At 39.5% G+C, this 12,758-nt stretch overlaps 1 protein-coding gene across 4 annotated transcripts in view; it reads right to left on the bottom strand.

Moving 5' to 3' along the window:
• Positions 1 to 9,410, bottom strand: part of SRBD1 (S1 RNA binding domain 1) — a 296,284-nt gene extending 286,874 nt beyond the window's left edge. For 2 of the 4 annotated variants that reach the window (XM_043989808.1, XM_043989812.1), the window contains exons 1-4: positions 9,292 to 9,410; positions 4,613 to 4,712; positions 3,077 to 3,156; positions 1,343 to 1,523 (exon numbers count right to left, since the gene is read on the bottom strand). In XM_043989808.1, coding sequence (XP_043845743.1) covers positions 1,343 to 1,523; positions 3,077 to 3,156 — 261 coding nt within the window. In that variant the 5' untranslated portion in view covers positions 4,613 to 4,712; positions 9,292 to 9,410. Of the gene's footprint in view, positions 1 to 1,342; positions 1,524 to 3,076; positions 3,157 to 4,612; positions 4,713 to 9,121 lie in introns of all 4 variants that reach the window. The other 2 variants (XM_043989810.1, XM_043989811.1) reach the window with 2 other exon arrangements.
• Between the last annotated feature and the right edge of the window lie 3,348 nt (positions 9,411 to 12,758).

Below are 12,758 nucleotides of genomic sequence, written 5' to 3'. Positions count from 1 at the left end.
TGTCCTCATTAGGCGCATGAGGTACTTAAAGGCTGGGCTGGCAATTCTCCTCATACAGTACAGCCACCCAAAAATGTTAACCAGGGAAACTGGTTAACTGAGGAGAACTTCATTTCCCCAAGTTACATACTCCTTCAATGGAATAAAAAAGTGTATTTTGCCAAATTTATAAGGAATTGTGGGGAAAATCCTCTAAAATCCTCTAAAATGTCTTTAAAAAATTCTAAATAAAAACATTTTTCTGAGTTAGCCTGTTTTCCTCTTTCTGCCCTACCTTATTTTTTAATTTTAAAAATATTCAATATCAGTAGAAGAATCTGATAGAATTACTTACAGTTAATAACTGAGATAGAAAACTTCAGCTTCCTTCCAACTCTATTACAGTAAGCTTTATGGAAAGACTTCATACCCCTAGCATCATGTAAGAAAAATTATAAAAAGATGAAGAATACATGGAAATATGCAGTGATGCAAAGCAAAATCAGCAGGACCAGGAAGAACTGCATGCACTTTGACAACATTTTTATAAGGAAAAACAAATTCAAAGATAACAGACTCCTAAGACAAATTGGAAAGGAAACACAGAACAAATGGTTTTTCCATTCATCATGATGTTCATTTATTTCCATTTTATTAAATGCTAAGGGTCTCGTGTAAGACTGCATTCCTTATTTTACATGTTTGTCTTTGTTAATTGTTATTAGGGTTATAATGTTAAAAACAAAAATTTAAACAACTAAAGACTAACATCCAGGACAGGAGGTACAGCTTTTTCAATTACAGGCAAAGCTCAATCATACTTAGTTCTTTTAGTAGAAAGCTTGCATGCAGTAAACAGAAAACATGGAGGTATAATGGAAGTTGAGCAGCATTTTATGAAAAACTGATAGCTTGCCAATCAAAAAAGAAAACTGGTTCATTTTGTAATCATGCAATTTTCCATAAACACAATATCTAATGACAAATATATAATACAGGTGTGCCTAATACAATAAGCATAGTGTTAACTATGTTGTGTGTCAACTCAATTTTTAACATACTAAAAGAGTTTCCAGTTTAAAAAAATTAAAAGGTAAATTTTTTGGTGACTTGAATAAATTTTTGCAAAGCAAATAATTAATCTGTAATCTTTTTAAAGATAAAATTAAAGTTAAATCCAAATTATTGTATATAGCAATTGCAAGGCACAAATGCATCTTCAAAAGCTACCAGGCAACCAATACACTCTATCCAGAAGAAAACAATATGAAAGACAACTTGTTTCTCCAGCTTTTTTTGTAAAGTACATGCTTTGCTCTGCAAAGACAATAGGATGGAGCTTATGTCTACCTGGGATACCTACCAGTTCTTCTTTAATAGCCACCTTTATTGGACTACTGCTGATCTGGGGGACTTTCTTCCGTACCACAGACACTTTCTTTGGCTTGCTTTTATTAGAATTGGGCAACTTCAAACTGCTGGTAGCTTTCTTTTGGGGCTCCCAAGAACTATCATCATCATTATCCTCTTCAGATTCAGATGAACTAGGAGAAAATTAACAGAACATTTTCTAGGAAAATAAAATTATCACAAAACACACGCGCACATGCTTCCTACAAACTGCAGTGTTTTAGTACGAGAATGTTCTAAAGCAAGACAGAAAACCTCAACATGGCACAGTCTATCTTTGAGTAAGCACAACCTAGTACATTATAATGATTATAAAATATCTTCTGTAAAAAGAGAATTCCCTGATATGAGAGAAGATCACTGACTCTTCTCTCTTGGAGTCTCAATATTTTAACCTCTATTTTCCTACTCTCCCCTTTTTTCAACGTCACCCTTACTTCCTATTTCGATAGTATGATCAATGGAGGGGGCAGCTAAGTGGCAGTGAATAAAGCACCAGCCCTGGATTCAGGAGGACCTGAGTTCAAATCTCACCTCAGACACTTGACACTAACTGTGTGACCCTGGGCAAGTCCACTACCCCACAATCACTGAGAATTTTTCATCTTTAACTTTCAATCTAAATAAATTATGTTAAATCAAATAAATATATAATATGGCCTTTAAGAGTGCCTCCTGGGTTTAATGGACAGCCAGTATCAAGTGATCTATATTTCAGTGACTTCAAGTAATTCTATATTCACCCTATAGTGTAAAGCTGCTTACTTAGAAAACTGGAAACACTACTGCACTTTCTTACACATCATACAAAAACCAAACAACACACTTCCCAAATCTTCCTAATATCTCTCTGGCTTAGTCCCTATCACAGTGCAGAAACAAAACAGATGCAAAAGCCATACTCCATGAGGAAAGTAAGGAAACCAACTCAGAACAATTCTATTAAACCAATCTCTATCCACCATCCTCTATAACCAATGCTAGATGTTTGTTATTATTCAACACTAGTTTTTTTTTTTAAAGACTAACTTCCTTCTCCTGGAGAAATTAACACTGGGATAGTATGGGATCCTGCATGAGAAGGAATAAGAAATCTCTAAAGAAGGTCCCATCCATCTAGGATGTTGCTGATCTAGGAGATGTTGAGGACAGAGCTCAAGTCAATGGTAACTATAAAATAAATTTTTCACAAACTAATAATCAAAGTCCATTTAGAATATACATATTCTTAAGAGAAAATGCAAAAAAGGACAGAATACTTAATAGCTGAGTTGAATAGAAAGAGCTCTGGCCTCAAAAACCTGGATTCTAGTTCTGGTTCTGAGGACTCAATATTTCTATCTGTGAAATAGAAAGAATAATCATTCCCTATCACTCCTGAATTCACAAGGGAAAAAGTGAGATAATACATTAGGAATAAAAGTTCAAAACAATTGTTAGTTTTGCTGAACTTTTCCCTTTTTGTTTATTTTTTATTATAAGGGATAGAGAAGATTGAAAGAGTACACAAGGAAATGTAGATGATGTAAAAAAATTATCACTAAATTTTTAAAAAGTACAACAGAAAGCATTATTTTTTCTTGTAGCAGCTCTTTCCATGTTGCAGCATTTTTTCAGCAAAATTAGCATGTGAAAGGATATATTGTCTGAAATAAACATCTTTTTACACCCACAACAAAACACTTACGATTTAAGAAAAGAAGGCAACTCATCTTCTTCCACCACAGCCTGAACTTTTAATTTTGCTCTTCTTGATAATGTTGACATCTGAAAGAAACATAGCATGTAATCAATATGAGGCACAAATAGGCTAATCACTTTATTCAGCTACCTTAAAGTAAAAACTCATTCAAAGCTAACTCTCCATTAACCGTGCTCTGGAAAGTAAAATGGATAAAAGAAAATACAGCGATCAAGCTCAGACACTAGTCTCATCTCCTCTCTATCTGCCATCTGCTAACAGCCACCCAACGTTTCCTAAGAGCCGTGTAAGTGTCCATATCTATGTTCTCTGTTCAGCTCTAATTATAAATAACTTTACATGTTTAATTGCTCAACTAAAATGACTCAAGGATAATTGGAGCAAACTAGAAACTCTTCCACCATACTGAAGACTGCTCAAAGACAGAGATGTGTCATTTCCTTCTTCACTTATATGCCTTCAGTATCTAGCATAGACCTCTGCATGGAGTGGGCACCCAAGTGACTCAAGAAGTAGTCAAGAAGCTAATCCTTAAACGGGGTAATTCACTTTCAAAAAATTCAAAAGTTGACTGTATTTCAGTTGTCTTTTAAAAGACCCATGTCAATTTTTTTTTTTTTTTTGGCAGGGCAATGAGGGTTAAGTGACTTGCCCAGGGTCACACAGCTAGTGTCAAGTGTCTGGGGCTGGATTGACCCATGTCAATTTTGAACAGCAACTGCAAACAGTTCTATCAGGTAGGAATCCCTGGGGCTCACTGGGGTGCTGCTGGTACAGTCCCAGTCAGGGTCCCCCACTCCAATGGCAGAGGCCTGAAGAGCCCACAGGTGAGCCCTGTAAAGGGAGGGGAAGGTCTGCAAAACTTACCTTAAGTGAGAACTGGCTGTATTTACAAAATGAATACCTCACAATACATGTTATATAATACTAAGAGAATGGTCTAATTCCTGGCCTAAGAAATAGAAACATTACTTGCCATACAAAAGAGAGTAACTCTATCTGAAATGTTATATTACACAAATAATATAGTTAAATTATGACAAATGTATCTCACATACTTAAAACCATTTGTTAATATCCTGGGCTAGAGGAACAGCAATAAACATTAAACATATGGATTATGTGGGCCAGCCCTACCCCCAGAAAACACGACACTGCTATAGCAGTCACCTTTGTGCGCGCGTGTGCGCACACGCACGCACACGCGCGCACAAAACCCTTCAACTCAAAAATACCCTGAATTAGTCATGCTCTGTTTGGGCATCCTACAGATTCATTTTTGGAGTTTCCTTTAGGAATTTTTTTAAAAAGAAAAAATGATGACAACTCTTACCCACTTAGTTTTAACAGATAAAATGTGAAAGAGCTCAACAGACTCAAGGCAACTAGCTTATCAAGAATTTCTGTCAAATTTCAGGACTGTGGTGTCTCCCTTAGCAAGAAACTCCCAGTAAAAAAAGAAGAAAATTATACTAACTCCATATAAAAAGGCAACTCTGTGGACACTGAAGAATTACTCACTTTTGCTTCCTCTAATGGCTCCTTTAAGGTCTGAGGCCTGGTGTGTGCTCTTAAGAAGATGTTAACAATCCCAGATGATTTCTCCTACCTGCAGAATAAACTGATTTTCCCCAAAGAATTAAAAACAAAGGAACAAGGTTTACAGAGTCATAGAATTTTTGAATTGCAAAGTATTTCATATCATAAGCTACTGAGAGGATCTTATACCTTAATACACTAGTATCAAACTCTAATAGAAAAGGGACCACTAAAAGGTTACATATGTACCAGCTGACAGCGTATTGACTTAGAAAACCATATATTACTATTATCTGTATTTTTATTCATTTTTTAAATATTTCCCAATTATAATTAATCTGGTTCAGTTGGCTACTTGAGGCCCACAGGTGTTTGCACCTCTGCCTTAATACACTACAAAAATATCAGCAAAAGCTGTCCACAAATAGGTGGTGTTCAATCTTTAAATGAGTTGAGTCATCTCAAACAAGGAGACCTCTAGAACTGTTAACAGGGATCAGGACAGTACACTAGCACCATGCCAAGAAACTGAATCTCTTCTATTTGAACTGTCTTAGAAAGATTTTGAAGATCTCCTCCTGACAGGATAAGGTACCAGACACTGAGGTCCTTTCTCTAGTTAAACTGCTAAGCATTCAAACTCTACTGCAGAGAATACAACTCCAATGGGCTGGCCACCTTGTTCAAATGCCAGATGAACACTTGCCTAACAGACTATTTTATGGAGAACTCACACAGTGATACAAGGACACTCTCAAGGTCTCTCTGAAGAATTCTGGAATGGCATGACATGCATGACATGGAAGACACTGGCACAGGACTCTCCGGCACAGCGTACCATCATCAGAGAAGACACTCTGCTCTGTGACCAAAGCAGAGTTGCAGTAGCTCAGAAGAAACATAAGATATGCACATTTAGAGCCATCTCCACTCCAAATGTTCGATTTGTGCCTAACCTGTGGTAAAGTATTCCAAGCTCATATTGGTCTGATAAGCCATAGTCAGACACCTTGTAACTTGACCCCAACATAGTGATGTCATTTTGGTCCTCTTTGAGAACCCAGGACAACAACCATATACCCAACAGGGATCAGAGCTGAAGAATGTTGTTTTAACATTAAAGAAACAACATGCAATAATAGCATATTTTATATACATTGGGCCTTCCATAAAGGCTGTTAAATTGAGAGAATGCTATGTATTTAAATACCATATGCCAATTGGTGTATATATGTCAACAGGCAGCTATGAGGCACAGTGGACAGAGCACCGAGCCTGTAGCCACAAAGACCTAAGTTCAAATTAGACCTCAGACACTTACTTAGTTGCATGACCCTGGGCAAGTCACTTCACCCTGTTTGTCTCATTTTCCTCATCTGTAAAATGAGCTAGAGAAGGAAATGGCAAACGACTCCAGTAACACCTAAAAGGGGTCATGAAGAGAGTTGGACACAACTGAAAAGAAATAACATAATATCAAGCTCTCAGGCTCTTGGTTTTGTTTTTTGTTTCTGTTTTGGGTTTGTTTGTTTGTTTTTTTAAACAGAAATGCACTGTAACTAATCCACTAAGAACCTCAGAGTAGGCAAAAAAAATAAAATAAAAGTAGACTACTTTCCCCCTCTCTAGTCCTCTAACTCTTCTCCATAGTACAGGAAACACCTAAAAGATACAGGGCCTTCAAAATACTGGCTTTCACAGAATTTTCTTCATGCTGAATTCAGAGATATGACAAGGTTTGAAACAATAATGTCTTTAAAATGCTATCTATCAACTTAAAGATACTATCAACAAAGTTAAAATTCCTCTCAAAATTCAAGGATCAAATAGTATGGAATGCTTGTTGTTGAAAGTAAAAGTTTTATGTGGAGGAGTGTAGCTTTGGAAGGATCTAAGTGGCAGTTTGTTTTAAAATAAGGTAAGAGCATTAACTTTATTTTCTATGTGTATTTAATTGAAGTATTTTAAGGGTGCTTAATAAACTCATTCATTCAATAAATTATTATTGGGTAACTACTAGGTTTCATTTAGAAAAAGTACTTCTGATAAAGTAATTCATTTGACATACACATTGATTCCTTTTCTGTAATATCATCCACAGGATTGTAAAATTTAGGTTCTGGTCTCCTCTCTGCCCTTAATTGAATTACTTAACTAGCTTTACCTTTCTATGATTCTGCTTCTTCATGAGGAGAATAATCTCAATGATATCCCTTTATTTCATAAGAGATGTTTTTAAAAATATTTTAAAATAGCACTAATGTTATCTAGTCCAACTTCATTCCAAAGATAAGGAAAATGAGGCCCGGAGAAGTTAAGTGATTTGTCCAAGACAATATAAAAAGTGGCATAGCCAGAATTTGAATTCTACTCTTCTAATTTCAAATCCTGTACTCTTTCCATCATAATACCTGTTAATATATAACCTAACCATCACCTACTTTATTATAATTATCCTTTCTTTGATTTTCTTCTTGCCGTCATCTTGCCTGAGCTGAATTACTATTGTAAATGAAAACAATATCATAGAAATAATAATATAATAAATATTAATTTTACAAGATTCAGCTTATGCTCAACTGTGTGTCCATCAAATCAGTACTAAAATGGGTATGTTCAAAGAGGTTCATTACTATAAAGTTAGCTTCTAGATATTAACTGTTTTTTTTTTCGCTACAACTCATAATGATCTAAAGTATGTTATAAGATAATAACTGAAAATCTACTGGAGCTTTTTGGAAGATAGACACTATGAATATATATATATATATATATATGAATATATCTAAGGTATAAATGGCATATTTCTTCTGCCTAACAACAACTAGTAAACCCTGTGTATGTAGTACTGACACGCTAAAGAATGACAGCACAGTAGGGCCTACAATTCTTACCAGATCTCGAGAATTTCCCTACTTCCAAGCTGTCTTATCCACCTTCCTTACCCTCAACAAAACCTATTTTGTAGATGCGTAGGCATTTTCCAAATCAGCACCACCTACTATATGGTGACTAAGAAGAACGCTGGGTGCTGTGATTAAGCTGAGGTAGGAGGGAGAAGACCATGGAAACCTGGCAAAAAGATAAAAGTCAAAAAGGAACCTGTTCAAATATAAAATAAAACTGCAATCAGAAAAAAAAACAACAAATCTTCAAGAAACATGTGGGGAAGTAACTTCCAAGAAGCACCAGATTTAACACCTTGATGCTGTTTCTAACCAGCAAGCATTAAGAACCTTATAAATATAAAGAATCTTATAGCAGAAAGGTACATCAGCGATCAACTAACCCAAAAGCCCCTGCCCTACTAATGTTCCATCTACAAAATTCTTGGCAAGAGGCCATTCAGGATCTGCTTGAACACCTCTAGTGATGGGAAACTCAGTGGTCCCTTGGGCAGCCCTTCCCATAGACAGGTACAATTGTTTGAGAGTAATTGACCTTAAACTGACCCAAAATCTGCCTCTCTAACTTTCTCTCCTTGGTACTACCTTTGCCCTCCAGGACCAAAAAAATAAGTCTAACACCTCTTCCACAAGACAGACCTTCAAGTATCTAAAGACACTCCCTCCAAATCTGCTCATCTCCAGGCCAAACATCTACCCGGTTCCTTCGGCTGGTCTTGGCTGGTTTTCAAACACAACACAATTTCTAAGTATCTTTTCTAAAACGCTGCGCCCAGAAGAGGACACACAACTTCCCATTCTGTCCATCCAGGGCAGAGCGCAGTAAGATTATCACCACTGGCCGGGCTACTTCTAACCTAGCTTCTAAGATCGCAGTGGTCACACTGGACACTCCTGTTATTTTTCACACGAAGAACGAGTCTCCCTCCATCCTGTTCTTTTCTTATAACGAATGAGATACCTGACATTTAGGTCTATTTAATTTCATCAACTTCAGCCCACCGCTCCAAATTCTCCTAAGCTAGATCCCCATACGCAAACAACGCCCACCTTCTCTCTGCTGAATGTGAAAACATCAACTATCCATCCAACCACCGATGAAAGGGCAAGCACTCAATCATACGGTGACTTCCCTCCATCCCTCCAAGCCCGTCCATCCCTTCGAATACAGAATGACCGAATTATTTCACAACGGTGAGACTCGGTTTGCAAAGTGGTTAAGAGGCTGAACTACGTGATCTGGGAGGCCATAGGTCTCATAACGGGGTGGAAGCCCGGTCATCCTCATCCTAGACAAGCTCCTGAATGAATGCCACGGTCACGCTAACCACGCTTTCGGGGGTAACTGAGGGCTCCTGACTCTCAGACGGAGCCCATTGAAAGCGGGCTGGTAAACCGGACCATGTGGGAGCGAGGGGCCTGGGGGTTCTTCCCCACGGGTTTTTGCGGAGGGGTTGCGAGGTTTGTTTCCGCCTTTCCAGGCTGCCCCGGTCCTCGCTTCTTTGGCCTATCGGGTCTGGGTGTGGGGTTGAGCGCCTGCGCCGCCTGACACAGGAGATGGCGGGCTGAGGTGCGCCCTATTTACCTCACATTCACACCCGCAACACGACGGCCTGAAACTGTGAAAATGTCTCACTGCGGGGTTTTCCGCCCTGAAGCTCCGGCAATTCCAGAACAAGAAGCGAAGTTCACATGGGCCACGAGGCCGCCCAGGGGCCGGGGGAGGGGGTCGCGAGAACAGCCCGCAGAGCTCACCTTCCCGCCCGGCGTGCCGGGAGGCCCTAGATTCCTTCACCGGCTGCCTTCCGGTTCAGGACGGAAGCGATTCAAACCCAGCAAACCCCGCCACAAGCCTTCCCGGCGCGGCTGACGTCACGCGGCCCCGACACGAGAGAGAAAAAAAGGCCGACGGAGGGAAAGGGAAGCGGCGACTGGCGGGGGCTGAGACGGGCGGCTCCGGGAACAAATGGGAAAGCAGAGGTGGAAGCAGGAGGCGGGGCGAAGAGAGAAAGGCGGAGCCATATTGGAGAAAAATAAAGGCAGGAGGGAAAAGAAGCAGGGGGGTGGGGCGTGGTCAGTCCAGAGACCACTGAGGAAGCCAGACCTGAAAGGGGCAGGGCATGATCGAGACTAGGATGGCAGCCAGGGTTAGTTGCTCAATTACTATAGTAAGGCTTGAGCGAAGTGGGGCGGAGCCTACTGACTGCTTGGGGTTGGGGTACTCGATGCTTTTTGTCATTTTCTGGACCTGGTTTTAATTTATGTCTTCCTCCCTTTTTTCTGCACTAGTATTTTTTTTTAAGTTTAATAAGCACTTTTTCTTAAAGGATTTGGGGGTTTAAGTTATTGTTTTAAAATCAGACCACAAGATTTTTATTACCGGTCTATAGAAATGTTAGCTGTTATTTTTTATTATTATTGTTATCATCATCATCATTTACTAGGCACTGTGCTATTTCCTGGGCATACAAATAAAATGAATTAAACCGCTCTTATTCGTGTTTACATGCTTATGAAGGAGACAAGGATATATATAAGAATATCAGAATACTGGGGCAGCTAGGTGGTACAGTGGATAGAGCACCGGTCCTGGGGTCAGGAAGACCTGAGTTCAATTCCGCCTCAGACACTTGACACGTACTAACTGTATGACCCTGAGCAAGTCACTTAACCCCAATTGCCTCACCCAAAAAACAAACAAAAAGAATATCAGAATATAAAACAATTAATTAAAAATACTAAATTACAAGGTAGCTTGGGTGGGAGGTCAGTAGCACGTGGTGGGGAGGGGAGGAAGGGGGGAAGAGGGAGAATGAGGAGGCTACGGGAGGGGCCATCAGGAAAGGCTCCACATGGAAGGTAGTGTCTGACCAGCTTGTTGAAAGAAGAATGGAATTCTCTCTCCGCAGAGGTGATAAGTGAGTGGGTTTCAGGCGTAGGACAGAGCCAGGGTAAAGAGCACAGGAATGGGAAAAGAAGTGTCATGTGTAAGGAACACAGAGAAGGTCTATGTAATGGGATCACAAAGTGCAGGAGGGAAAGTAGTAAACAATGAGGATGGCAACTAAAGCAAGGTTATCAAGGACTTTAAAAGCTAAACAATAATTTACATTTGATCCTAAAAGGAATAGGAAGTATAGACTTTTCTCTACTGGCTACTATACCAGTATATGTTTTTCTCTACTAGCTAACTATACCAGTGTATACCTTACTAGCTACTGTACTACTAGCTTCAGCCACTTCTTTGGCCACAGGAGGTCTTCACATGCTTGGGGTACATATCCCCTTACCTTGCCAACTAGTTTGAGGTCCTTCAGTTACTCTCGACCTGGGTTAGCCCATCTGATGAGATGGTTTACTAGGGTGTGGCCACCTGGTATGCTACAGTTTCTTGGAGCCACAATTGAGAATTGGGTGAAGGTGGACACCAAACTTGGATGTGCTCGTTCACCCTGAAAAGGACTTGGCAAGCTTTTTCACATCAGAGATGCTAGTCCTCCCTGAACATCCTATATACGCTAGCACATAGAGCTTGGTCAGAAATCAAAGATGCCATTCAGGCCATGGAAAGTTATCCTGACTGGACAACTACTGGACTTCAGTGACTCTGGAAGAGAGAGTGAGACTGATGACTTTGTGCAACTCTGCCTCACTTAAATCCGTTTCACTCACAAGTCCAGATATCACCCTGTGATATCATTGGTCCTCTTCAAAATGAAGGATGAACAATAATTTTACTCTACTATATATACAAAATTCTAAATTGCTAGCTACTATACTAGCTTATGCTTTGTTCTACTATCTACCATATAGATCTGGAAGATTTAGATATTATAATAAATCTAGAGATAATATTTAAACCTATGTGAACTTATGAGGTCAAAGAATCAAAGGGATAAGGGGGAAAGAACAAAAAGAGGGAAGGAAGAGGGAGAGAGAAAAAGGAGAAGGAGGAGGAAGAAAAAGAGAAGAGAGAAGATAATAAGTATTTACACAGCTGTGTGCCAGGCATTGTGCTAACTTTTCACAAATATTATCTCATATGATCCTCTCAATAGTACTGCCAAATAAGGGTTATTATCTCCATTTTATGTGGTGATGATGGTTGGTTGTTGTCCTTTTTGCTCGAAGACCAAAATGACATCATTAGGTTAGAGTCAAGTTACAGGGTGGTGTCTGACTGTGGCTGATCAGACCAGTATGAACTTGGAATGTGCTATTACAAATCAGGCATAAGTAGTCCATGTAAATATTTGGGATGAATTCTCTAAATTTGCACATATCACATGTCTTTAGAGCTCCTTCAATTCTGCTTTGCTCATAGAGCACAGCACCTTCTCTGATAAGGGCTTGCCATGCTGGGCGGTCCTTTGCTAGTGTCTCCCATGTCATGCAATCAATTCCAAAGTTCTTTAGAGAGACCTTGAGAGTGTCCTTGTATCACTTCTGACCATCATGTGAGCACTTGTCTTGTGTGAGTTCTTCAAAAGATAGTGTTTTAGGCAAATGTATGTTTGGCATCTGAACAACATAACCAGCCCATTGGAGTTGTGCTCTCTGCAGTAGAGTTTGAATAGACTGGTAGTTCGGCATGAGAAAGGACCTCAGTGTCTAGTACCTTATAGTTCCAGAAGATCTTTAGAATTTTCCTAAAATGATTCAAAATGGAAGGGATTCCATTTCCTGGCATGGCGCTGGTATATTGTCCAGGTTTCACAAGTATGCAACAATAAGGTCAGCACAACAGCTCTATAGACTCAGTTTGGTAGGCAGTCAATACCTCTTCTCCCACACTTTCCTTCAAATCCTCCCAAACACTGAGCTAATTCCATCAATGCATGCAACTTATCCACAGTATTCAAAACCTCCATTTGCTGTAACTGATGGTTCCACATATGGATGGTGTGGTGATGGCTGGTGGAGCACCTGTGTTTTCTTGGTGTTAATTGTGAGGCTAAAATTAGCACAAGTAGCAGAGAATCGATCCATACTTTTGTATCTCAGCTTCAGAGGCTGCATTGAGTACACAATTATCTACAAACAAAAGATCATGCACCAACTTTTCCTCTACTTTAGTCTTGGCTTGTAGCCTTTTCAAGTGCTCAGGCTTTCATAACTAGTAAGTATCAGAGGCTGGATTTGAACCCAGGTTGTCCTTGACTCTAGGCCTAGCACTCTACCCACTATGCTTCCTAGATGCCTCCAAGGAAACTAAAAATAGG

The sequence above is a fragment of the Dromiciops gliroides genome, chromosome 2, assembly GCF_019393635.1.
Source record: "Dromiciops gliroides isolate mDroGli1 chromosome 2, mDroGli1.pri, whole genome shotgun sequence".
Taxonomy (NCBI): Eukaryota; Metazoa; Chordata; class Mammalia; order Microbiotheria; family Microbiotheriidae; genus Dromiciops; species Dromiciops gliroides.
The sequence above is the reverse complement of the archived record's forward strand: the minus strand, read 5'-3'. Positions and strand labels throughout refer to the sequence as shown.